At 47.2% G+C, this 27,888-nt stretch overlaps 1 protein-coding gene and 1 long non-coding RNA gene across 11 annotated transcripts in view; both read right to left on the bottom strand.

The window, feature by feature from the left end:
* The window catches only part of ASAP1 (ArfGAP with SH3 domain, ankyrin repeat and PH domain 1), a 344,867-nt gene that overhangs the window by 79,771 nt on the left and 237,208 nt on the right, over positions 1 to 27,888 (bottom strand). For all 10 annotated transcript variants that reach the window (XM_021088909.2, XM_021088918.2, XM_085021651.1 and 7 more), the window contains 4 exons: positions 13,875 to 13,949; positions 13,371 to 13,420; positions 8,692 to 8,821; positions 7,368 to 7,453 (listed from right to left, as the gene is read on the bottom strand). In XM_021088909.2, coding sequence (XP_020944568.1) covers positions 7,368 to 7,453; positions 8,692 to 8,821; positions 13,371 to 13,420; positions 13,875 to 13,949 — 341 coding nt within the window. The remainder of the gene's footprint in view (positions 1 to 7,367; positions 7,454 to 8,691; positions 8,822 to 13,370; positions 13,421 to 13,874; positions 13,950 to 27,888) is intronic.
* Positions 17,265 to 25,018, bottom strand: LOC146403668 (uncharacterized). Its single transcript, XR_014843353.1, has 2 exons — positions 20,712 to 25,018; positions 17,265 to 20,416 (listed from the first exon to the last, which is right to left on the bottom strand). It is a non-coding gene; the product is annotated as an uncharacterized LOC146403668 (long non-coding RNA).

The following is a 27,888-nucleotide window of genomic DNA, read 5'->3' as shown; positions in this document are numbered from 1 at the left end:
CGGCTCAGTGCAATTGCTGCACACAAAACAAATCATACACAAAAATCCACCTTCTGAGCAAGAAGAGTATTTTCTTTCCCTTTTGATAACTTCGTTCTCTAAACATCTTCTACAAAGGACCATGTATTACTCGGGCAAAACAAGATCAAAGAACTGACCCTCAGCAGGGAGCACAGGGCTGAGCGGAGCCCCTTTCAGATGGGGATTCAGGGCTAGCTTTTCCTGCGAAGCAGGAGTGAGGACGAGAACCTACTGGGGAACACAGCCCGACAGGGGTGAGGGCCACCATAAAGCGCAAAGGCCAACGGGCTGTCCACTGCACGGGCCCTCTGGTGAGCAGTCCGGGGGGGCTGGGTGGGATTCAGAGCCACAGCCATCCACCACGACGGTACTAGCTTCTCTGCTCCCTTCCTGCCTCTCTGTGAGCTGGCTCTGGGTTCAGCGGAAATCCACAGGCTTAGGAGTCACGGACGGGGTGTCTGGGCTCCCAACCTGACTGCCTGCCTGACCTCGGGCAGGCTACCGACCCAGTCTGAGGACGAGCACGCTCATCTCCAAAGGTGGCCATTTTCCGGCTTCAAGGGGCATCAGATGAGCTACTAGAGAGGAAAGGGTCCTGTTACTGGAAAAGGAAGCACAGGGGTTAGTGCTGATGACCTGCCACTCAACTTGAACATGAGAACGCTTCCCCAGCACGGGGGGAAATGAGCTATTAGCGCATGACGTCCCCCTTGTCCCTTTGCCAATTTCCCTGTCAACTACTGAAATAATTTGGAAAGTAGGTGATGACGATTCACAGTAGTAATAATAATGATGGCAGCTTGCACGGAATTGAGTATTTACTCCGTGCCAGTCACTGTTACGCACAATCCTTGCAATGACCCCTTTTAAAGGTCTTGTTAAAACCCAACGGGATAGGCAGTTCTAATTATTAACCTGTAAGACAGAGAAGGAAACAGACCTAGAGCGGCCAAGCAGGTGACGAGGTCATCCAGCATCACGTGCAGAGTTGGGATCGGAGTTTAAGGTTCTCTGACTCTGGAGCACAGGTAATTACAAAACACGGCAGATCTGATCTGGGTCCAAACCCTGCTCTCCAGTGAATGGCAGCAAAACCTCTGGAGTCCTGTGCCTCCACGTCCTTACCCAGGACCTGGAGAGTTCCTCTGAGCACCAGGAGAATGTGCCTAACATTCCAGGCTCAGAGAAGCAGCTCAACACACGATGGCCATACGCCAGCAAAGGCGGCTTCATCACTTCTCTGACCTTAGGGACGCATTTTTAAAGGGGCAGCGTGAAAGAAATACGACCGTATTTTAATGACAGAGGGTGCCAGCAAAAGATCAGTGGCCAAGCGATGGGCAGAATGGCCCTCTCATTTACACAGATGGGCCGTCACACATCCCCAGCTGTAGAGAGCAAGCTCCAGAGTGTCTGACACAGTCATCATCCATCAGGCAGGATGCATCCTCCTGAGAACAAACCAGAACATTCTTCATCCTCAGAGAGTTGCTATGTACATGACTTCTCTCCTAAGTCATTCTGAGCAATGATGGGAAAGGAAAACACTATATTCTCTCTGCTTTTAATTTAAAAGAGAGAGAGACCAGTCCTGATACCCCTTCATCATGTGTCCTACTGGGCTCAGAAAAAGGTATTGCTTCGGCCAAAGAGCGAAAGATTCAGAGAGCATTCTATTATTTTCCAAAGAAGGTAGGGTATCTTGGAGTAACAGAGAGAGTATGGTTCTATAAAATAACTCAAACTATAAAGCACATTAAAACAAACAAACAAAAAAAACCCCAGGGGTTCCTGTCAGGGCTCAGCAGTAACGAACCTGACTAGTATCCAAGAGGAAGCGGGTTCAATTCCTGGATCCCTGGCCTCCCTCGGTGGGTTAAAGATCCGGTGTTGCTGTGAGTGTTGGTGTAGGTTGTTGACTCGGCTCAGATCTGGCATTCCTGTGGCTGTGGTGGAGGCTGGCGGCTATAGCTCCAATTCAACCCCTAGCCTGGGAACCTCCATGTGCCAAGAGCGCAGCCCTAAAAAGACACCCCCCGCCCTTCAAAGCCAAAAAACCAAAGGGACCTCTTGACAAATCAACCGTCAACCCGTCAGGAGAGGCTGGTTTCTAAGCTTCAGGCCTGGACTGGGTCAGGTGCTGACCTGCAGCTGTCTAGGTCACGGGACACCTTCTCCCAGTTACATCCCATGTGTGCCCCGTGGTGTTTGAGAACCTGAATGCACAGGAGGCAGCGTAGGTACTGAAGAGCTGCAAATAGACCTCGACAGTTTAGATGAAGAGACAGGAGAGAGGGGCATCCCGGCTCACATGAGGCATATTAAAAAATGCAACGGCACCCAGACCTAACTTTGGGCTTCGCAAATCAGAATCTGTCACATACTAAAAGCATGGACTCTGAAGTTAGAGACCGGGGTTCAAGCCTTGTTCTGTCAACTTCTCACTGTAAGTGCCATGAATCTTTATTTTTGTCTTGTTATTTTTTCATTTAAAAAATTGAGACAAAGTTCAGGTAACATAAAATTCACCATTTTGGACTTCCCTGGAGGCCTACAGCATAACTACGTGGCGTTGTCACTGCTATGGCTGTGGTTTGAACCCTGGCCCAAGAATTTCGACATGCTGAAGCCATGGCCAAAAAGCCGCCCCCACCACCAAAGCACACAGTTCAGTAGGTTTTTTTTTTTTGGTCTTTTTGCCATTTCTTGGGCCGCTCCCACGGCATATAGAGGTTCCCAGGCTAGGGGTCAAATCGGAGCTGTAGCTGCCGGCCTATGCCACAGCCACAGCCACAGCCACACGGGATCCCAGCCACATCTGCGACCTATACCACGCAACAACGCCGGATCCTTAACCCACTGAGCAAGGCCAGGGATCGAACCCGCCACCTCATGGTTCCTATTCGGATTCGTTAACCACTGTGCCATGACGGGAACTCCACAGGTCAGTAGTTTTTAGTTGAGTACATTCACAGGGCTATGCACCTGTCAGCACCATCTAATTCCAGAACCTACTTTCATCGCCCCCAAAACTAACACTATACCTGTTAGCAGTGACTCCCAATTTCTCTCTCTTCCCCCAGCAAATAACAACCTGCTTTCTGTCTCAATGGACTTGCCTTTTCCTGGACATTTCACGGAAATGGAATCCGACCATAGGTACCCTCCTGCGCCTGGCTCCTTTCACCTAGAATAATGTTGTAGATGTTTATCCACGTGGTAGCACGCATCACGCTGCACTCCTTCTGTGGATGAAGGGCACTCCCTTTTACGGCTATACCCCAGTCTGCTCTCCTACCCATCCGCTGCTGGCTATGTGGGGGTTTCCACATTTTAGCTATTGCGAATAATGCTGCCACCGAACACGCATGAAGACATCTTTGTTAAATGCCTGCCTTCAGTTATGATGGGTCTACACCTGGGAACTGGAATTGCTAGGTCATATGACTCTATGGTTAACTCTGTGGGGAACTGACAGACTCTTCCGAAGCAGCTGCCCCAGTTACATGTCTACCTGCAAGGTACCGAGGATTCCGATTTATTTTTCCCCCGAGAAATACTCTCTGTTGTGTTGCTCAGGTCTATAGTCCGAGCTGTCCTAGTGGGTGTGATGCGGTATCACACTGTGGTTTGAGCTGCAAAGCTCTGATGACCAATGACGTTGACCATGGCTCCACGGGCTTTTGGACCATTTGGTCTCCATTCTTCTTTGGAGAAATGGCTATTCAAATTCTTTGCCCATTTTAAAATTGAGCTGTTTACCTCTTTGTTGTTGAGTTTCAAGAGTTCTCTACATGTCCTGGGTACTAGACCCATATCAGAGAAATGATGTGTAAATATGTTCTCCTCTCCTGTGGGTTATCTTTCCAATTTCTTAACAGGGCCCTTTCACTCAGAAAAGTTTTTAACTTCAAAGTCCGTTTTATCATTTTCTTTGGTTTCTTGTGCTTTGTCTGTTTTGACACGTATTTCCTGAACATCTCTTAAATGAATGAACGTGACTTCAGGCAAGTTACTGATCTTTTCTAAGCTACAATTTGCTGATTGCTCGTGATAAATGTTAGCTATTATTATCTGTATGATGAAGGATGATAAAGTGATGTTTACGAGTGCTCTCCATTCTGCAGATCATAAGGACACTTGCTAGGTGGTAAAAGGAGTGGGTGAGCAGTAAATTATATTTATGTTTTGAAGATCGCATTCTGCCAATGCTCATGTTTGAAAGTGAAGAGTAATTGGCGTGGGTGAGCTGAAATGGGTAACAAAGAGTCAAAAGCTCTTCTTTTCTGCTCCCTTTATTTTTCCACGATAGCAGCTGTAGCCGCACTGAAGTACTATAACGACACAAAGATTCCTGGAGCAAAGTCATTCTTGAGCTCCACTTGACACTGTACTGAAAACCATTCTGGGAACTAGAATAAATTCTCAGAACATGAGATTTCTCTCTTTCTCTCTCTTTGGTAATACCTGCAGCATGTGGAATTTCCCAGACCAGGGAATCTGAGCCACAGCAGTGACAATGCCGAATCCTTAACCACTTGGCCACCGGGGAGCTCCAAAATTTCTCTTTTTTAAATCTAAGTAGAGGATGCTTTATAGGTCCGCTATACAACTATTAAGGGTTTGGAGGGATTGACTGAAGTAGGAAAGAATAAGAGCAGTCCTCAAAAGAAAGCTACGCTGGTTTCTTGCCGTGATGGAGTTCATGAGGTTCAACCGTGGGGCAGCTCGGGTTGAATTACATTATAATCCAGTTCTACTAATGGATGCCTTTGAATCTCTCCCCACAAGGAGGTTTTTACTGTGCAGGGTTTTCCTTCTGCTGACCTCTCTCTGCCCCAGGGTAGATGCTTCTGCCAGATTCCAGTGGCCAAATGCCAACCATCCTCCAAGTCCAGCCACCTCCTCCAGATTCCCCCTGGCCAGAAGGCTCTCCTCCTCTGGACGCCCTGTGTTATCAGTCACTGTTCAGCCTCATTAGGGTTATTTCACTTCCTGTACCAGACAATTAACTGCTAAGGGCAGAAACCTTGTTTCATCTCTGTACCCCAGAACCTAGCAAAGTACCTGGCCTCAGGAAATATTTGCAGAAGGGAAAAAAAGCCAAGAGTAAAGGGGGGACACATATCTGTGTAGATGAGAGCTGCTCCTCTTTCCAACTTTACCAGCAAAGGCTAATGTATGCCTAGTTTACAAAACATCTTATTTTATTTTATTTTTTTGGGGGGGGGAAAACTTCAGTTTGTGTAGGTTAAACCCTCCTCTGTGACTCAGAGATTCTGAGATCAAAAGACATTCCTGGGAGACCCTATCGTAGCTCAGCAGGTTAAGAACCTGACTAATATCTATGAGGATGCAGGTTCGATCCCTGACCTTCCTCAGTGAGCTGCAGCTTTGGTCACAGATGCAGCTCAGATCCGGTTCTGCTGTGGCAGTGGTGCAGGCCGGCAACTGCAGCTCTGATCTGACCCCTTAGCCTGGGAACTTCCATATGCCACAGGTGCAGCCCTAAGGGGGAAAAAAAAAGGTATTTCTGAAATTAGCTGCTCAAGTGTTGTAACTGAGAAAACAGAAAGAGTCACTTATTTCTGTGAAAGTTGTAAAGCAATGACCTGTTTCTAGGAAAACTGAAGCTGATCAAGATGAAAACTTCCAGCCTAAACTAAAATCAGGGAGTGCCACCACACATTTCAGAGTTTCACGAGCACTTCACTATGCTACAAAGGCAAAGGTCTGTCCATGCCTTCGGTGTAAGGCTTCCAGAGGCAAAACTATCTTATAAATGCAAAAATCTTTAACTTATTTTTATATCTGAAACTTTTCTACCTGAAAATCTTTCCACATTATTTTTATATCTGACACTTTTGCAAAAGGAGGATTTGACTTTGAAAAGAACAAAAAAGTCAAATCGAATTTGTGTAAATAGCAACTTGGTTATTAAATGTTTTACCTCCCCGAAGACAAACAATCCTGTGCAACATGCGAATGACTGATTTTCACTGCCACTCGGGATCACCCCAGCAGCCACCAGGCACATCGAGACGACACTGGGGAGGCGCCTCGTCCACACGGGTCATCTCGCTGGATTCTCACATCTTCGAAAAACCCGAGGTGGGTCCGCTATGAACCTTAACCCCCACCTGACAGTTGAGGATACGGAGGTTTAGAGAAGCACCCGATACAGACCCCAGTTACCCGGCTGCAGAGCCAGGATTCGAACCCATCTATCTGCCTGACTGGTGCTTTTCCCATCCTATCAATGCTGACTCCTAACACGTTTCCGTCGAACACAAAGCCCTCCCTGGACACAACACGATCACCGAGAGCAGGAGAGACGATTGATGGAAGGGGATTATGAATTGCACCTTCCTGGACAGTAAGAGCACTTGACCTTGTCCTAATGACCTTTACACTAATCTACCTGGGCCACTCTGCAAAGTTCTTGCACTATCTTCTCCGTAACTTCCACGGACTCAGCACAGACTTGAATAGGAGCAGACATATTTTCAGACAAAAATTCTATCATAAAACCCATGAAAGCCAGCCCAGTGAGAAAACATGAAGTAACTACTGCGGTGCCGCAGAATCTCAAACGTAGTAAGGAGGTAACCGGGCACCACGAGCAAAGATGGTGCTGATGCAGAACAACGAATGCCCCTCCAAATACACCAGAGTCACACGGGAATCCGAGTATAAACGCAAAGAAAGTATCATTAATGTTCAAGGTATTTAATTTCACGCAAGGATTATGAAAAACCAGAATCAATCCCAAGTAGGAATACGTGGTACAAATGAGCCAAGAACACGTAAAATGCCAAGTAAGGGCAGAGGGAGGTACTTGAAGGGCCTCTTTAGTGACAAAGGGACAGAGACACATGCATTTGTAACAAGACTTCCACAGGCTGTCAAGGCCAACGTTAGTATCTGCAAGACAGCATTTGAGCGGAGCCAAACAGCTGCCCTAATCCGAGTGACTGATAAACAGAAAGCACTCTAGATGGAAGACAAAACTACTTCTCCTCATTTGGCTGTGCAAGGTCACCCTACTGTTAGGAAGAGTGACCAAATTAAGACCAGGAAGGAAAGAATTAAGAAAATCAGTGGGAGCTCCTGCTAAGTTGCAAAGGGACTGGTGGCATCGCTGGAGCGCTGGGATGCAGGTTCAATCCCTGGCCTGACACAGTGGGTTAAGGACCTGGCATAGGTCACAACTGCGGTTCAGATCTCATCCATGGCCCTGGGGAACTCCATATGCCACCAGGCAGCCACCAAAAGAAAAAGGAAAAGCAACGAAGGGAAGGGGTCCTTGGTTGGGCTAATCATCATGCTTGCGATATTCCACTTACTTGCACTGAGCGTGATAATACTTTATCAGATTCTGCAGCAGATCCACACCCTTTTTGGTCTTGATTTCATTAACTTTAATGAGATACTGTGGAAATAAAACAGAATTGTCCATTAATCATTACAGACAGGGCTCTTCAGTCACGGGGGGGCCCATCACGAATCTACACAAGTTACTGAGGCTTGGCTGCCGCCAGACAGCGTGCGCTTACTTTAGGGAATACCAATTTGACACAGTTGCAAGTGTACCAAACAAATTGATTAGCATGTTAGCATCCTGTAAATGCTTGAGATTAGTTTGCGAGACAAGCGGAAATCAAACACAGCAAAACATTCTGGAAGAACTGATTATTTTCCCCCGGTGCAGTGGATCTCAAACTCATACATAGCTCATGTGCTCAAAAACCTGAAAGAAGGATGGCAAGACAAAGGCATTCTCTTCAAGGAATATGCTTTTAGACCAAAGAGGTGAATTGGAAAGTACTTTGGCTACTAAAAGCTGAAAGATGAAATAAATAAAAATGATGGTTATTAGTTTATAGTCACGAAACACCAGTGGCTCTGATTTTCCCAACTGGCCAAGATTTTCTGATCCGCTTCTTGTTCACTTGTTTTATTTTGTGGAAGTGTTGGTGAATAGTTCAAGTTCAAGAAGGAGCCAAAGACTTATGAAGGGGGTAGAAATTAAGAAAAGAAAATGAAGGCAGGCAAACTTGAAACGGAGAGCATTCTCTCCACGTCACTGTTTTCTGAAAACTTCCAAAGGAATTCCATTACTCAGTATCAGGATGGGCTGACCTCTAGGTCAAGGGATGCCAGCGTTTGCGAGAACCCAGTTTGAGAACCAGTGCCCTACATCTAAGGCAACATGCTTTCGGTCCATTTTTTTTTCCCACGAACTCAGACTTTCTTGATGACTACGTCATTTAAGTTTTCATTCCAACGGGACACATGGTTAAAAAAAAACAACAAAAAACTAACCATGCTCTACACCTGTGCCAGTATTAAGTAAAACTTAATATTCACCAATGTTACCCCTCAACAAAACTTTTTTTGCCACACTCACTCGCAAGCAATATTAAAGTTCTCACCAAATAATCCTGTTTTGGCTTAAAGAGCCCCATAGGACCCGGGCTCAAAACATGAGACAAGAGTCACACAGCGGATCCCAAAAGGCTTGGAGAAAAACGGAGATTAGAATCCTTGAGAAACAGTGTGCTTCTCCAATCATCGAACACAGCCTGCACTTAAGCGCAGACACCGCTGACTGGCAGGAACGACGCCAGCTAATGGAACTGGGGACAGGGCTGAAAAGTCGGTCCTTACTTCGCACATCTGCAGCTGAAAGAGGCGCCTCTCCTTCTCCATTTCTTCCGCGATCTCGGCCCCGGTGATCTCCGTGCGGATGAGCCCGTGCTGTTTGGCATGCTCCCTTTTCTCCTTCTCAATTTTTGTACTGTAATTAAAACAGATGCCATCATTTAGAAAAACACACCCATGACTTTCCTTTAATGAGAACCACTTGGTTACTTCTTAATTCCTGGAGGCAAGAGGCAGGAACTCTTAAATTGGTGGCATCCATCAAAAGCGAAAACTCTTTAAGTTCAAAGAGAACCAACACAACTGCGTGGGTTTTCACCAAGGAAACTTGCTACATTTTAACGTTGGTCTCACACACGAACGGATGCATATACATTCCCTTACATTTGGGCTGGCACGAAGTGATTCTGACAGTCACTTTTCCTTGAGTAAAGAGAAGACCTCAACCTTTTCTAACTGAAAATACCCAAAAAATTGTACATATCACATGCAAAGGACTGGAAATCAGAAGCATCAGATTTTTTCCATTCGCAACCCTGGAAATGAGAAAACAATGGAGCAATGCTTTTGCCATTTTGAGAGAAAATGATTGTAAAATTTAAATTTTGTATTTGACAGAAGGAAGGTATTGTTGAACACGCCAAAACCTGAACATTCTCCTGCTTCAGAGCCACTCCCTGGAAAAGCCTGGAGGTCGTGTGACCTTGAAATGTGAGACAGACCAGCAAAGAGGAGACAGGAGATCTACCACTAAGGGGAGCCCCAGGATGAAACTGTTCTGCTGATCTAAAGAGCCCTGGAAGGCGTCTCCAGCAGAGCAAAGAAGGAACTGACAGAGGACACGAGGTAATCAGTATATAACCATCACAAGAATAAAAAGCACGTGTTTTCTAAGCGGAAACATTAATAAGTACTGGCTGTTAGGTAATAAAAATTCACGAAAGATTCATATAGAACTAAGTAAACAAAGAAACGAAGCAATTACTTCATTAAGAAACATCAAAAAATATACTATGAGAGTGAAGGGAGTTCCCGTCGTGGCGCAGTGGTTAACGAATCCGACTAGGAACCATGAGGTTGCGGGTTCGGTCCCTGCCCCTTGCTCAGTGGGTTAACGATCCGGCATTGCCGTGAGCTGTGGTGTAGGTTGCAGACGCGGCTCGGATCCCGCGTTGCTGTGGCTCTGGCGTAGGCCAGTGGCTACAGCTCCGATTCAACCCCTAGCCTGGGAACCTCCATATGCCACGGGAGCGGCCCAAGAAATAGCAACAACAACAACAACAAAAGACAAAAAGACAAAAAGGAAAAAAAAAAAAAATACTATGAGAGTGGAAATTCAGGGAGTTCCCGCTGTGGCTCAGCAGGTTGTGAACCTGACTAGCATCCAGGAGGATGCGGGTTCGATCCCTGGCCTCTCTCAGGGGGTTAAGGATCCGGCGTTGCCACAACCTGTGATACAGGTTGCAGACACGGCTCAGACCTTGAGTTGCAGTGGCTGTGGCGTAGGTGGCCACTGCAGCTCAAATTCGACCCCCGGACAGAGAACTTTCCAGGGCTGTTGGTATGCTCCTAAAGACAAAAGGGGGAAAAAAAAAAAAGAGAGAGTGGAAATTCAATCATAATACACCCTTCAAGTCAACGAGGACTATTTATACTCACAAAAATATACACACTGACAACTGGTTTAACCACAAATCACTGCCTTAATCTTACTGGACGAAGGGTGGAGGGAACGTGATGGCGAGGGTGGATGATCAAGAGCGCTGAAGCGCCTCACCCACCACGGCAACCCGGCAACCCACCGCAGGGGAGCCGAGAGACAACGGCAAGAGAACTCCGAGGGACGTGGCGCTGAACCAGGGAGCGCTAAGGTTGGACAGAGGACAGGGAGGGACGGGGGGAGGAGCGGCGGGCAGACGGCGGCTGCATCTGCCCATCAGCAGCACGCTCGCTGCTCGCTGAAGGGCCACTCTCCTCCTCATCCTTAGAAAAAGATCCGTGTCACCAACTCAGATGCTGAGGCCCATTCAGACACATGACCAGCCAGACAAGGCTGTAGGTCCTGTGAGCAGTGCTGTGACAGGTGCCTGGCCGCGCACCGAGAAGGCTTTACCTCCTTCGCTGAAGCCACTGTCATCTGGGGTTTCTGTCACATGCAGTCAGAGGAGGTCTTAACACATGTCTCATGTATACGTACATGTATCGTTTGGACCAAATAACAAATGCCCATTAAAAAACTGAATAGCGGAGTTCTCGTCGTGACTCAGTGGTTAACGAATCCGACTAGGAACCATGAGGTTGGGGTTCCACCCCTGGCTTCGTTCAGTGGGTTAAGGATCCGGTGTTGCTGTGAGCTGTGGTGTAGGTCGCAGACGTGGCTCGGATCCCGCGTTGCTGTGGCTCTGGCGTAGGCCGGTGGCTACAGCTCCGATTCGACCCCTAGCCTGGGAACCTCCATATGCCGAGGGAGCGGCCCTAGAAGAGGCAAAAAGACAAAAAAAAAAAAAAAAAAAAAAAAACAACCAAAAAAACCCTGAATAGGAACCATTCATTATACACCCTCTGCTAGCCAACTGTGACAGCTGCTTCCACACGTGATCTTGTCCTCCCCAAAACACTGAAAAGCAGGTCATTTTTAGACTATTTTACAGGTGAGATCAACAGAGTTAAGGATCTTGGCTCAAAATCACAAAACTGATAAATGGCACTGCATGGACCTCTGACTCTCAAGTCTGTCATGGAAACCACGACACCTCACCGCCTCCCGAGTTCTAAATGGGAGGCCACAGAAAAGGCCCAGCCTCCTTGGTTACCAAAGCCAATAAATTAACTCCCCCCCATAAGTTATTTCGTTTTCGGTAACTCGTGATCAAGTGAGTCCTACTATGTCAAGTACACAAACATACGTTTTTTCTTCTTGCACCTCTGTATGCCTGTGAGAAACAGTCTATCTTAGGAAAATTCGTTAACAGAGATGTATTAAAAAAAAAAAAAAAAGACAAAACTAAAATCTCCCTGGTGAGGTCCTAAAAACAGGATCCACTCAATTCACTATTCCTCTAACAGGTCTGGATAATTGCTTGGTTCCTTCAGTAAACAGTCCCTGGGTGCCAACTCCATGCCAGACTCTGCTGCCAACTGGGAGGCAGACACCACACCAGGGACGCTATGGTCGCTGGCCTCACTGAGCCAGATTCTAGAGGACAATGTAGACAAGCGAATGGCCAGGTAAGTTCATATTGTGACAGAGAAGTGGTGTGGGGGCACGTGGATTGCTGTGAAATGCCCCATGTTCTAAGATATTCCCAATCCTGACCAGCAGGCACACCCAGGCCTTTGGCCAACACATAGACTTCAATATCCATGCAGTGATGCCACCTAATTCTGGGAGCAGTGTAGCCGATAGAGCACACATAGCATCCTGCTGTTCCTACGTCCTACAAAGGAGCTGCCACCACAGCTCCTTTGCGGGCCCTTTTGCGGGCCCCTCGCTCCTCCCAAGTCCTCAGTTCTCATTCCTTCCACACGTGTGCAGGTGCCTCTGGGCCAGCAGCATGTGAGCACTCACGACGCACTGCCCAACACGAAGACACGTGGCCTGACGCAACGGCGCACGGCACTCAGTTCTATCCGCTGACCGTTTCAGGAACCGTCTTGTTCTCAGCTGCGTTTGTAACTGCCGAAGCCCCAGAGTACTCCTAAGGCAGCAAGCCCCTGACAATGCATTTATTACACAAGCAATGAAAAGAAGTGGCTGGGGTGGGGGGGGGGGAGAATTTAATCCTGAATTTGGTTTTCTTTTGCTTGTGTTTTCATTCTGCTATTAGTGCTGCCTATGGAAATGCTTTATTCTCTTATGTTTATAGTCATCTGAGTTTAAAGCCAAGATTTTTATTAAGTACTTTTAAAATACTTTTCTCCTCCTCCCCAACCCGACTCCACAGCCTGGTGTTACAACCATCTCAGAGGCATAATAATAAAGGGATGTGCTGGGGTCCATGGGGCATGAAGATAAGCCAGGCCCCCGCCAAAATCCCCTGTGCAGCTCCCCTGCCAGCACAAAGCGGCAGGCATGCAGGCCGCTCACTGCAGCCACACCATGCAGCTCCAGCTCCAGGGTCCCACAGATTGCAGGGGATGCCAGCGCGATGCTTGCCAGCCTTGGGACCTTCTGCGGGCGGCTCAGCCTTTCTCAGCTTCAGCCCCTAATCCATTAACAGACAGTAAAAGGCGCACACTGAGAGGGTTGCTGTGAGGTGTTCATGCATGGAAAGCACTTTGCACAGGCCCTGGTGGGCAGACACATGTCCAGACACTAGCTATTATTTTTATTATCTCTTAATTGCCATGCTGTCCAGAAATGTGTATATGGGCTATAGTCATGTGCTAATTATAGTAAAAGTTGTAAAGGTCACAGACCTACAACTTGACAGTTCATATTGGCCATGGATGCCAAAGCCCTTGATAGCCCAAGTGCAACTAGCTCCAGACAACTAGCCCAGGAGGTGGGAGCACTTCTAATTAGGCTGGCAGAGCCAGCCCCTTGGCCCTTCCAACGGTGTTTTGCCCAAAGGTATTGGCTCAGAGCCATGTCCTTCTGGTTTCTCCTGGAACTCTTCTGACAATATAAAGAACCAACCAACCACCCAAATAAAAACAAACAAACAAACAAAAACCACACTTACAACTTTGTCTCATAATCTTTCCAAGCTTTGTCAAATGGCTTCTTGAGATCCTTAGAAAAGAGAAAATAAAATTGAATGTACTTTTGCATAAAGGTCAATCATGTTCAAATAACATCTCAGCACAAATGCTGTCCTTTATAGGACACTTGAAACGTCCCAAGGGGCACTCTCAGACACATCACACTACTTATTACACAGGAGGCAACAGGGTTGGAGGTCAAGGTCATGTCCCCGAAGCAGGACCCAGCGGTTCTGAGAGGCGGGTCCAGGGGCTCCTCTGGGTGGAGCCTAGACTCCGCGCAGACACGCCCCCCTCCTTTTGACGTCTCTGTCAATCCCACTCTGTGAAGTGGTACATTTTTTTCTAATAGTCTTTTTCCAACAGCATTTTTTATGCTGAAAATGGTCAGAGTGCCTTTCAGGTACAAGTGCCTCTCTGATCTTAGAAGAGAAAGAAATCAATCCTCTCAAGCTGAAGTGCAAAGCAAATTTCTGAACACTCACTCCTTTGACTCCCTTCAGGTCTCCTTTCAACAAGGAATCCAAGGTGAAGATCACGTTGTGGCTCAGACCCTGGAGCTGGAAAACAAAGATGGGAGACCGTTAGACCAGAAAATGCATATGGAAGCACCAAACCGGCTGATGGGGACCCTGCACTTCTCCCGACCTGAGCACAGGGGGAGGAGAGAGAGAGGGCAGAAACCTCCTGCTCATGACTGCATCCTCGGGGCCTGAGTTCTGTTAGAAAGACAAGATTATTTAGGAGTGCAACCTATGTATGGCAGGGGCCTGGGTCTCCCTGATATTAGGAGCTGCAAAGAGGGGTCTACAGAGGAGAGGGAGAGGGAGCTGCTACCCTGCTGGTGAGCAGGGAAACCAAGGGAGAGAAGGTCAAGTGTGGGAAGAGGAGGAAAATAAAGACTGAGAAGAGCTAATAAAATAGTCTGTCCTCAAGGAGACCCCTAGCATCTTGGTGAAATCAGTTTTGGCCTCGTGCAGCCCAGACGGCAGGGATGCAGAGGTTACAGCTGGAGAGGCTGGTGGGTTTCCTCCTCCTTCGAGAGAATTTTACTCCTGTGTCAGCGTATTCTTACGTCAGGCCATCCACCCACCCAATCACCCCTCTGCCCATCACTTACCAGGTGCCTCTCCCATGACACCCACTATGCTAGGGGCTGGGGTGCGATGATGAATGAGACAACACCTGCCTGCAGAGAGCTCGCACCCAGGAGCAGGTGCAGGCAGGACGCTGCCAATTCCGCCGCCACATGACAATTACACGTTTAACAGAGGCGGAGGGAGAAAGTGGCATGAGACGGAGGAAGCTGACACTTACGGGCTTTGTGTGTGACACTCTTAACCACATGGCTAGTGCCACGACACAATAACCTGTGGCGGATGGCTGCTGTGAAGAAGGAATGAATGAATGCACGGCTGTGCTCCCTGACACCCAAAAGTGCTGAGTCCCGGTTTACTTTAAAATCCCCCTGCGATGTTAAATACCAGCAAGGCTGTGGGGGCGCAGAGGGGGCAGAACGGGGAGACCCCCACTGGCCCAGCCCTGAGCGCCCTAGCCCTGGCCTGTGGTTCTCACCCCGGCTTCCTGCAGCTCCAAGTCCCTCCACCTCCTCCCCAACCACCGAGCTGACACTCAAGGGCTGTTTTCCAGCGAACACCATGGCAGGGCTTGGACCAGAACCAACCAAGGCTTTTTTATTTCAAAGACAAAGAGATTCCTACCAAGACAATGGCTCCGCTGCAATCTCACCACCACCCACGTGGAGAAGCAGCTGGGCTGGCGGGCAGGCCGGCCAATAGTGCGAGGGCCACAGATGCCCAAGTCTCCATTCTGGGAGGGCCTAGGGCACTGGTTCTTAGGGTGTGGGGTGAAATAACCTCAGATATCATTATGGCTTGTGACATTCCAAAGGGTCACATATGTAAATTGACAGAGCATCTGTGGTAATAAAATATCATGGAAAGGAGTTCCCATAGCAGCTCAGGGGTCATGAACCTGACTAGTATCTATGAGGACATGGGTTAAATCCCTGGCCTTGTTTAGTGGGTTAAGGGTCCTGCGTTGCCATGGCTGTGGTGTAGGCCAGCAGCTACAGCTCTGATGCCCTAGTCTGGGAACGTCCATATGCTGCAGGTGCGGCCCTAAAAAAACAAAACAAAACGAAAGAATTCATGGAGAAAGTTATTAGAAAAAGAACATCTTTAAAAGAGCTCATTGGGGTGGGGGTTTTAGATAATAATAGTAAAAGGTTGAAAAACATTGGCTTTGGGTAGGAGATGGGAAAAATAAAGATTAATAGAATTCCTTCTCCGCCCTGGACAGACAGCTGGAATAACACGTTGCTCTGAGTCCTCAACAACCTCCTTCCTGGGGAGAGAGGTACGGACCTGCACTAATCAAGCCAGAACCCACCTTTCCTCTGGCTGTGGAGATCCCTGCATTCGTTTCTTCACAGCCCAGCACTTACCACCCCAACTGTGAATGATGTATTTGTTTTCTTATTTGTCTGCTGGGTCCCCACTTTGAATGCAAGCTCTGTGAGAGTGGGGTCTGTATAGTCCAGAATTTAGGACACGGCCTCGCCCGGAGTTGGTGCTCAGTGAGTATCTGCAGAAGGAAGGAAATGCGATGCCGTGTGTGTAGAAGAGTCTCCGCTACAGGAACGTGTATGCCGAGAGCAAGCTCAGGGCTTATCACTAGGGGACTAGTTAATAAATGATGGACGTTCTAAACGAGAGCCATAAAAACGAGAGAAGGTTTTTTTTTTGTCTGACTTTGGACATTTCCAAGATAAATTATTTTGGAATAAAAGCAAAATGAAAATCCATATTCATGGTGTACAAGGATTTGAATTAAAAAGCTGGGGGGAGGGGAAATGTCCATGTTTAAATTATTTCTGAGAGGACACAGACCAAGCTGCTGATCCTGGTCCCCCTCGAGGCATGGACCTGGGTGGGAAAGGGGTTTTTACTGTGTACTTTCTGCATGGGGGGGGGGTGGCAGGTAACATGTACTCTATTATTTATTCCCCCCCAAAAAAATTCTGAAACAAAACATGAAGAGACAGTGATTATAAACCACTTTAAGCCATGAGTCCTAAACCAAGGCTTTCACTAATGTCTTGTATCTTTCAGCAAGTGAAGCAGAAAAAAAAAATTCCTAAATGTCATTGCCACCGGAGCCCAAAGGCTGTGGTACAAGATAACAATAAAAGAATCATGAAACTCAGAGGTTTTTACTGAAGGTGGCAGTGGTTCAGGAGGAAAAGTCCCTCAAAAGCCTTGTACTGACCATACCACGACCACACGGCATCACCATTTGACCTCGTCCCTGTGGTCAGGCACCCCGGGCTGCAGTCACAGCGACAGAAAACCCCAAGAGCGAAGAAATTTTTTCTGGTTATCCATACACACATACTTGGGGGCTGATAAGAAACCCAGAAGGCGAAATACTGTGTACTGTGAATTTAGAATCTTCCCTGCGATGAGCCATTGGGGGAAAAAAATGTAAACGTACAAACTCTTCCTAATTGATTTCTGGAGAAAAGGTAGGTTCATGTATAAAAACTGGCCAAGGAGACTGTTTTAAGTGACAAGTGAATAGCGACTGTCATTAAGACCCAGAAGCCAGCAAGCAGAGCCGTCTCAAGAGGAGGAAACTTGAGGACATATTTGGGCAAAACCGAATTTCCCTCCGTAGCCATCCTAGAGAAGAGAAAGCCTGCTGTTTGACATTTAAGGTGCTGCCCTCTGGCAGAGCTGGGCACATGGCTTCACAGTGTAAGATTCCCTTTCTTTCTTTCTTTCTCTTTGTGTTTCTTTCCTTTCTCCCTACCTCAGCCCCCCTCCCTACTAATTTTCCAATTCTTTCAGCAATTTTCTTCATGGCCTGAGCAAACTTTCCATTGCAAATTGATGTATAAGAGAAGCCTCCCACGGGCAATAGCAATGCAGCCAACATAACACAATAATAATATGGTGGACAGACTTGCTTTGATCCTCAGATTTTTTTAAGGAGTTTTTCGAATCTACTGTATAATTATTTCCCATTTATTTTACTAGAATCCTATTGTCCTCCATTCCCATTTACTTTCGATCCCTTTCCTCCAACCACCAAGTTGAATTAAATGTAAGTTTCTTACGTGATTCAAGATTACTTGAGGTTGAAGAGCATGTTCCCCCACCTCTTCTTTATTTGGTCGCACCTGTGGCATATGGAAGCTCCCAGGCGAGGGGTCAAACGGGAGCTGCAGCTCCCACGCCACAGCTACAGCAACAGCGGATCCAAGCTGCATTCGTGACCTACACTGCAGCTTCTGGTAATGCTGGATCCTTAACCCACTGAACAAGGCTAGGGATCCAACCAGCATCCTCATGGAGACTACCTTGGGTTCTTAACCCGCTGAGCCACAATGGGAACTACTGAAGAGCACTTTTTTTTTTAAGGGTCACAGCTGTAAACATATGGAAGTTCCCAGGCTAGGGGTCAAATCAGAGCTACAGCCTCAGCAACACAAGATCCGAGCCATGTCTGCAACCTATGCCACAGCACACAGAACCGCCAGATCCGTAACCTATTGATCGAGGCCAGGGATCAAACCTACATCCTCATGGATCCTAGTCGAGTTCGTTAACTGATGAGCCAGGACGGGAACTCCCCGAAGAGTATGTTTTAAGAAGCTTATCTCTCCCATTTTTAACAAGCACACATTCAAGACCGTTTCAGGAATGATGTTTACTTGCGGTAAATACACTTGTTTTCCAAACAAACTGCTGCTTGTTTCCTTCCTCAAAAAAGGGACATTTCCCTTGTGAACACATTTATCAAGCCCACCAAGAAATGTGGAATAAATCAGACAGGAGGTGGCTGAGGCCTGCCATTCTGTATAATGATGCAAAAACGAGTTCTTTAAACAAATAAACTGTAATTAATATTGGCTTTGATAAAAAATAACCACTTATTCCTCACAACTGCTTAAACACCACCAAACATACAAACAGCCCGACTCTCAGCCGCTGGAATGAATTCCTGAGCAGCGTCCCTGTGTGTATATAAACACACATCTCTGCCTTGATTTTCCCTTTACCCCACAGAGCTTTGCTGCAAAATGAAACCATCTCGTTATCTGCTTTCCCACCTGTCTTTCCTCCCTAGAAGGCAGGAGAAGCGGCTCATTTGCTCTGTTCCCTAACTGACCCGATCCCAACCCAGGAGCCGAGAAGCAGCTGTGGGTTGTCACACTGCAGGGCCAGTGACTCTGCAGCGCCGCTGTTCTCCCCTGTGTGAAAGCAGCACAGCCCTGCAAACGGTACCCCTCAACACCGACACACACATGCGACTGTATCAATTAACAGGGGCGTGACCTGCTTGCTTTGTCTTCCTGCACGAGTGCTGACACGCTCCCTCCACTGCCTGCTGGTTCTCGCTCACTCCTGCCCCTCTACAGACGGAACAGTTCTGCTGAAAGGAAGGCTAATGCAATCTGCTGACTTGCTCAACACATTGGAAAATCCAATTAAAGTAATGAGCCAGCTCCCAGCAGTTACACTGAGATTCCCTGGTATAAATGAGGTGTTCCGTCCAGTGTTAACTCCTTCATGCCCTGGAGAGTTACTCACCGCTTTGAAGCTATTTTGCACCAGTGCCTTGTCATCAGGCTGTTTTCCAGGCATTAAGATCTGGAGGAAAGAGTTCTTGGCAGGATCCGAGAAGCCCATAGGCTTACGGGCACGCATCATTCCTGGCCTTGGTGACTTTGGGAGAACAGCCTGACCTTGCTGAACTGGCTTCCCAATTTAAACAAGGGTGCCCTGGCACCTTCTCCAACTAGCCCACACCGGGGTGAGGGGACCAGGGCCTGACATCAATGACGCTCCCATTTCATAGCAGGGCACACAGGGCTGCCTGCTTCATTGGCTGTTCCTGACAACCCCGCGGGGTACATTCAAACACACCCAGCTAGTTAACGGAGGGGTCAAACACGAAGCAGGTCCAGTTCTAAAGTCAATGCACTGTTTACAGCACCATCTTCTTACAGATATCAGAATGCTCTGGAAACTACAATATACTACATACATGACTGAACAATTATCATCAGCTATTCCTGACCTATTTTATTTCATTTGGCTGCATATGCATTAAGGGGAAACACAGAATACAGCTCAGAGGTGGAGGAACAGAGAGTTCACGACGAATGCTGCATCCACAGCTCAGGGATATGTGCCCTTCACAGCTGCTCGAGTGCCCCCTGCTCCCACGGTCAGGAGGGTGACACGCTCAGGGAGGATGTGCTTTTGCGCAAGTCATTCAAGGCCATTCCATATGCTGCTAAGGGGCCGTGTAGCACACAGATATGGCTGCAGTGCATGCAAAATGCCTGGCACAACATAGGCCCTTTTTTTTATTAGCCACACCTGTGGCGTGTGGTGGTTCCCCAGGGATCAAACCCGCACCGCAGCATCCACTCGAACCACTGCAGTGACAATGCCAGAGCCTTAACCCACTGTGCCCCAAGGGAACTCCAATATGCTTTTAATAAAATGTTAGCTCGGTTTATTAGAATTTTTCACACTTTAAAAGCTCTGCAGTAGTGGTGAACAAAATATAATGAAAGCAGTTGAGATAGTGAAATAGGTCTTTTAAGGCTGGGGAGGCGGAGGTGGGAGGAGACTCCTAAATGTCCCTCACATTGCCCCGCCCTCTCCACTGGTAAGCTTCCCAGCTGTTCCCCTGCTTGGATCTATAAACCACAGGATAATGCATTCCTTTACACCCTAGCGAACCTGGGCAGTCTGAAACAGCGATGAAAATGACAGACGGTATCATGCCTCACCTATGGTAGCTAAAGTTACTACCTGAAACAACTCTGTTAGGTGGGTCTTAGTCTTACCCCATTAATGAAGAAACAGGCTCAGAGAGGCTAAGCAACTTGCCCAAGGTCAAACAGTAAGTAACACAGATGGTCGGGTTGTTAATTAGGGTTTTTACTTCCAAGGGCTGCTCCCCTCCGCTGCGTCATGCTGTCAGACTCAAGCTTTATTTATTTATTTATTTATTTATTTATTTTTTGTCTTTTTTGCTATTTCTTGGGCCGCCCCTGCGGCATATGGAGGTTCCCAGGCTAGGGGTTGAATCGGAGCTGTAGCCACCGGCCTACGCCAGAGCCACAGCAACGCGGGATCCGAGCCGCATCTGCAACCTACACCACAGCTCACGGCAACGCCGGATCATTAACCCACTGAGCAAGGGCAGGGACCGAACCCGCAACCTCATGGTTCCTAGTCGGATTCGTTAACCACTGCGCCACAACGGGAACTCCAGACTCAAGCTTTAAAGTGGTTATCAGATCATATCGCTTTCCTGCTTCAAACCCATCAACTGCTTCCCATCAAAATGGATTCAAACCCAAGCTTCCAGCGTAGGCCTGGTCCCTCCACCTGTTTCCACCACCCTTCAACTATGCCAGGCCTTCTCAGATACCTGACCATCAGGTTCTCTCCTCCGGGCACGTGCTGTGCCAGCTGTGGGGACCACTCGTCCTCTGGCTACGGGCAAAGTGCCTTCCAGTCTCCGTGGCATTTCCTCAGTGGGACCTTGACCTGCAGTTCTAGACTGATCACTTCCCCCCCATCTCCCATTTGTCTCAACCAGGCACAACAGGCTTGCCTTCAAGAGTCTGCATTTTAGAGCCACTTTTTTGCTTCTCCACTGTCTGGAGCAAAGCTTCTCGAGAGCAGGGGCTATGCCTGTTTCATCCCATTGCTGAATCACATCAACCCCCTAGCCTGGCGGACACGTAAAATATACACTGAATCAACACCTGCTGGTTGAGTAAATGGATCAAGAAATGAGTTCCTCTCCAAACCAGGGAAGCTGTCCTGAGATGCAGAAGTGTGAGGGTCTGAAGCAGCTTTGGTCTACCTGCGTGTTCAGTGGAAGGGGAGGGGGGCTTAGGAGAGGGATGGGATACGGCCGCGGGTGACAGACCAAGGGACGGTGGGTATTATAGACTTGACCTGCCGCCAGTGGGATGCGGCAGTTCAGGCCCCTCACTTCCGCCCCTGACAAACTGGGAGGCCCATGAGGTCTCTACAATACCCTCTAGTTACAACGCTCCTGGAGTTTAAAATGAGCTAGAGGCACAACTGAACACAGGAGAAGCAAAAATCCAGGCCAACTGGGAGACACAGCTGCAGGGAGACACTCCAACTGCCCCACGAACTGAAGGATGGCCCTGGTCCTCCCCACAGCAAAGTCATCAATAAAAATAATAACTAACACAATAACAAATAATTCTGCAGTACTGCTGAAGAGCCAGAAGGGTCAATTCATAACTCCCGCCAAAGCTCTAAACTTGTTGATACAGTTCACAACGTCCAGTGTAAAACTCCGGGTGGAATACAACCTCTTGAAAAAGCCTAAAATGTCTCGAGAACATGAGCTGCTGAATTCGACCAGAGCAAAGGCGGATAAGACGACCAGGCCCTTGGGCTCCTGGCAGTTTCTCCCCATTTCCTAACTGACTCTAAACATAGGAACAGAAGGGAGATGAAAGTATTACAAACTGATTTCACGCTCATTACAGCGTGTGCAGAGATTTCAGAAGATGCTCTCAACTATTACCCTAAAACAGTGAAAAATGGGAGCAATGGAAATATTCAAAAGTGGGGAGTGGGTGCATGATTTGTGGTGCAGGTGGTGAGCATTCCACAGCGTTAGAACCTCGTGGGGGCAGTGCCTCCGGGTTCTGCAGGCCCCTCTTCGGGGGAGGGCGTCCCGCCCCTGCTCTAGTCCAGGCAGCTCTGCTTTAGGGGCCCATGTGTTTCCAAGGAAACAAAGGTTCCTGGGCTACAGTATTTCACAAAATGGGAAAAGTTTCAACAAGATACATGTAAACACAGGAAAAAATGGTTAGAAGACTGACAGATCCCAACCCCCTTAACAGTGGCTTGTCAGGTGACTGTTGATTTTGATTTCTTCTCTATATTTTCTAAGTTTTCAACAATGAACTAGCATTACTTTTACATTCAGAAGTTTTTGGAAAGGAGTACGACACAGATACACAAGAGGGCGATATAATCAACCAGCAGGTTATTTCTCATTCAACTTAATGTATCAACACAACATACAAACCAGACAGCGTGTATAAAAGTAAAAATTAAACAGGCAGTGAACTGGAGGGGAAAAAAATCATAGTTTCTCTATTATAACACTAGGGAACTCGCGCTCTCTGCTCAGAATGATCACCCCGACTAGCGGTTCTCAAAGTGTGGTCCTCGGACCGTGTCAGACCAGGTGCAAACAGGTTAGAGACACAATCTCAAATCTGATCAATGAGACTCTGACTGGGATCCAACCACCTCTAAAGAAGCTCTCAAAGTAAGAGGGATGTAAGGTCAAGGTTGGGCCCCGCTGCCCTAGCTGTTCAGGGTAGGAGAAAAAGCCAAAGTTCTGTTTCAGACAAAACACCTACAGTCAGAGAGCAGCCGTCACCTGCCTACGGTCTAAGGCATAACGCCCGCGAAGAATGAGCAGAGTGAGTGATGCTCGGGAGATCCGGGAGAGCCCTAATAAGGAAAAGCTGGGAGTCAAGCCGCTCAAGGCATCGGGAACGGGCGAGACTCAAGTGAAGCAGAAAGTACAGTTTGACAGAGAAAACTGGGTACGTGTAGGAGTGTCAGGGAATACGAGAATTCCTTAATGTAAAAAAATGCAATTATATTTTGTCTAATTCAATTTAAGTAAATGATGGGTTAGACTTAACATCATCTCCTACTTCAAGAGAGAACGAAAGCGTGATTTTCCTCTGCATTATGCGCAGCACCTGAGAAGGAGTTTGCTGAGATTTATAAGGCCGAGATAAATGAGAAACAAAAGAAAAAAGCCTATATAGCTACACCTTGGTCTACAGGCCATTTTGGAGTTCCCTTGGGGCACGGGGGTTAAGGATCTGGCATCATCATTGCAGTGTCTTGGGTTTGATCCCTAGCCCAGGAACTTCCATATACCATGGGCACAGCCAAAAAAATAAATAAATAAATAAAATAAACGAAAGAATCACCTTGACCGCAAGACTTTCTTTATTGTGCTTGAAATGATTAATCAGTTAGTTCATGATCGACTTTCAGACCTTTCATTTCCATGCTTGTCATCTATAACCTGCTGTTTAAACTAGAGGAAAATCATAATGTAACTGACATCAAATCATATTTTCCTTGCCTTCAATGACATCTTTATCACACATTGTAATATAACAACAGATTCTGTAAAATTTTCTTAGGAAGAACTTTCTCAGTACAAGCGCACAGAGCTTCCGACATACTCAAGAGCAGACATTCACTGCCTTCACTGAACTGACAGGAAAACAGGCATCTGCTGCTCGGGCTGCCTAACTCTGTTTGGTCTGTATCTTCATGTTTTAAGACTCACTTCACTGGATCCTTGCTGAATATTTTAAAAATCAAAGACCTTATCTAACTGGTGGCTGTGATGTTCACCATTGGCTGATGTATTTCAAGGTCACCCCTGCAGAAAAGAATCTTCTTACTATTACACCTGTGATGGCAAGTGCTACCAGGAAAACAAATAAGTTTCCTCTACTTGGGGGAAACAAAAAAAAGCAAGAGGTTAACAATCTCATCCCAGGAGTTCCTGTTGTAGCTCAGTGGGTTAAGAACCCAACTAGTGTCCATGAGGATGAGGGTATGATCCCTGACCTCAGTGGGTTGTTAAAGGATTTGGCATGGCCGTGGTGTAGGTTGGCAGCTGCAATCTGATTCAACCCCTAGCATGGGAACGTCCATATGCCACAGGTGTAGCCCTAAAAAAAAAGACCAAATTAAAAAAAAAAAATCCAGTAAAAAAAGCTTATTCATCAAAGAAGCACATACCTAAATTAAGGTGTAGCTTTAGGTCAAATACAACAAACTGCACCTTTATCAAGTAGGGAATAAGCTTATGGAATGTGTTACCTACCAAAGGATAATTCAAATACAAGCTTAACAAAAGTTAAGAAACTCCATCAAGGTGCAGCCCTAAAAAGAAAAACAACAAAACTGCTCCCTTACCTGTCTCCACCTTTCCATGCAGAACAAAGTAGCGCCTTAGTGTAAACTATTAAATACTCCATATAAGCAAACCCATAAACAGAGGGTGACAGTCAAGCTTAGCACACAGCCTGGAACAGAGAGGACACTTCGTAAAAGCTGGCTGATCCAAGAATATAATTTTAGAAAGTCTCTTGTTTTCTTTCTTTTTTAAAAATACTGACGTATTTATTTCACCTTATTCTCTAAATATCAGGTGTATCAACCAATGCTTAATGTTGCGTAACGTTTCTGTTTAAAGAAAAGAGCTTCTGGAGTCCCCGGCATGGCACAGCGGAAACGAATCCGACTAGGAACCATGAGGTTGCGGGTTCGATCCCTGGCCTTGCTCAGTGGGTTAAGGATCTGGCGTTGCCGTGAGCTGTGGTGTGGGTCGCAGACGAGGCTCGGATCCTGTGTTGCTGTGGTTCTGGCGTAGGCCGGTGGCTACAGCTCCGATTAGACCCCTAGCCTTGGGAACCTCCATATGTTGCAGGTGTGGCCCTAGAAAAGACAAAAGACCAAAAAAAAAAAAGAAAGAAAAAGGAGCCTCTGCAAGCCTGGGAGAAGAGTGTCACAAACACCTATTAATTTTTTGTTGCTGTCTTTTACCCTCGGCATATGGATGTTCCCAGGCTACGGGTCCAATTGGAGCTGAGGCCACCAGCCTACACAACAGCCACAGCCACGTGGGATGTGAGCCTCGTCTGCGACCCACACCACAGCTCAGGGCAACACCGGATCCAGATCCTTAACCCACTGAGTGAGGCCAGGGATCATGGATACTAGTCAGGTTCATTAACCGCTGAGCCATGACGGGAACTCCACAAACACCTATTAATTATCTGTGGCCCAGATGAAGGGTCTCTCTTCTAGGAAGCCTTTCTTGTTATCTGTGCTTTCTGGATGAGGGACTGAGTGAGTGGGTGAATGACTGAATCTGCCTCTGGTGACCTAGAGTGGGAAATAGTGGAGCAGAGATTTGAACTCAGCTCTGACTTCAAAAGTCTTGCTACTTCTGCAAGTTTCTTTGTAGCACAGTGGGTAAGGATCTGGCATTGCTGCAGCTGTGGTGCAGGTTGCAACTGCGGTGTGAGTTTGATCCCTGGTCCAGAAACTTCCACATGCCACGATGGGTGCAGCCGAAAAAAGGAAAAAAAAAAAAGCCACGCTATGTCTGCCAGCTCTGTGACCTCTTAACTGCTCATAAAACTGGGCAATAAGTCAATACAAGGGCCATCCATATTTAGTGGAAGATGTAGGAAGCTATTAGTTCCAAACGAAATCAGTAGGCCATTTCTTCAGGTTTTAACCTAAAGATACCACAGGCAGGGGTGTGATCTCAAATAAAGAGGCAAAGTATAAATAAAGAGGCTTAATATACTCAGAAATTACAGCCTGAAATATAAGAAATTCCAAAAGAGTAGGTGTGACGTGGAAAAGAAAATTAAAACACGGTCCAGTAAAACATCTCAGCAAGCATTTCTCAAAGTGGATCCCTGGAAAGTTAACATTTCTCATAGAGCAAGAGGGTTTGTGGTCAGGTAACATAGAAAAGCACTGAACCAGACAGGTCCCTGTCACTGTAGGGTGTCTCCAGCCCCTGATACCCAAACGTGCACTCTGGCTCTTTAAGGGCGTTTCGAGTGCGTCTCAGTCCAGACCTCTGGCCGGAACAAGGCAAGGGATTCGGGGTTCAAGGACATCTCCGAGGGAAGGCGCCTCACACTCTGCTGCCCCCGCTCCCAGGCGAGCGGGAGCAGGTGCTGTGGGTGCAGCCTGGCCACTGAGCATGGGTGTCCAGGGCGTATACGGCTCAAAGCACCCACCTGGCAGGTACAAGTGCAGCCGGAAACCCAGCCATGCTCCCCTCACTGACGCGCGTTCCCCGGTGCTCCAGCCGAGAGGCCTCGCCCGGGATGGCCATGGGCCATCAAGGCAGAGAGGAAAGGGCCAAAGGAGCGAATGTGAGGCTGAGTTTGGCGGAGTTCTCTGAGCCGAGAAAAATACCTGCATCTGCTTTTCACAACGTACGTCCAGATGTGGGCCTAGAGAAGGGGCTCTGGAGGCTTCTGGGACTGAGATCACGCAGACAGAAGGCAGCTAATTATCTCCAAACGATGTTTGCCTTATGCTTACACCCCTGTTTTGCTTGCTGTTCTTCAAATCAATACTTTTTACTTAAATAAGCTAAACGTAAACTTTATGGAACGACTACATGAGGGAAAGCTGTGAGAGGGCCTCCCGTGACTCTCGTTTTTCTCCTCTTCTCGTTTCTCTCCTCCTTGGCTTGGCAAACCTTGTAGACAGGGAGGGGCCTCCCTCTGCCTGGGTCTCTGTATTACTGCTACTGTGTGAGCAGACCCCTCAGTAGACGGGACGGGAGGAGGAAGTAAACCCTTCCTACCTTACGCCGTGGAGATCTGGGGGCTGATTTATTACTGCAGCATATCCTCACCTATCCAAACTAATGCAACATGTAAAAAAGCACTTTTCAAACAGTGCCTGGCATGTAGTAAGCCCACGATTATACACTTAACATCAGTATTATTGGTAGAGACAAAGAGTTAACCATAGAAATAATGAAAACTTTACCAGCCTGAAGGCTCCAATCAGATCTTTGTTTAAAAGAGGTGCTGATAAGCAAATGTCAGGAACCTCCTCTTCCACACTGGCTGCTGGCTAATGGACCCCCTTCCCCAGCAAGTACGAGTTTCTTTCTCCCTCCCTCCTCTTTCTTCCTCGATCACAGAACCCCAGTTCTCAAATATAAGTCTCTTCTAGCATCAAAATGCTGTTCTGTGAGTCTCTTTCAAGTGGAATACTACTCAGTAGCCACATAACCACAAACACACAACATTAAATGAAAAGCGTTATTCATGGCACATAAAATTCACAGGATGAAAAGAACGCTATTTCAAATGCATTATTAGAGCTTCCTTAAAAAAAAAAAAAACTTTTAATGTAAATCCTTAAAAGAAGAAAAAAAAAGAAAAACATGCTAAAATTTGCTCTTAGGCTTCCAGGAGTTCTGAATACTGGATGTACTTAAAACAAGGTACATCTGGGAGTTCCCGTCGTGGCGCAGCAGGCAGTGGTTAAGAATCCCGACTAGGAACCATGACGCTGTGGGTTTGATCCCTGGCCTGGCTAGTGGGTTAAGGATCTGGCGTACCCCTGAGCTGTGGTGTAGGTCACAGATGCGGCCTGGATCCCAAGTTGCTGTGGCTGTGGTGTAAGCCAGCGGCAACAGCTCTGATTCGACCCCTAGCCTGGGAACCTCCATATATCACAGGTGCGGCCCTAAAAGGACAAAGGAAACAGACAAAAATAAAAAACAAAAACAAACCAACAAGGTGCATCGTACTGATGACTGTAAAATTCAAATCCTATAAAGGGAATTACTGTTTAGTTA

This window comes from Sus scrofa, chromosome 4 (assembly GCF_054392235.1).
Source record: "Sus scrofa isolate SSC_HxYL_T2T_F1_AM1 chromosome 4, Sscrofa_HxYL_maternal_Yorkshire_Landrace_v2.0, whole genome shotgun sequence".
In the NCBI taxonomy this organism is placed as follows: Eukaryota; Metazoa; Chordata; class Mammalia; order Artiodactyla; family Suidae; genus Sus; species Sus scrofa.
This window is presented reverse-complemented; position numbering and strand designations above follow the sequence as displayed.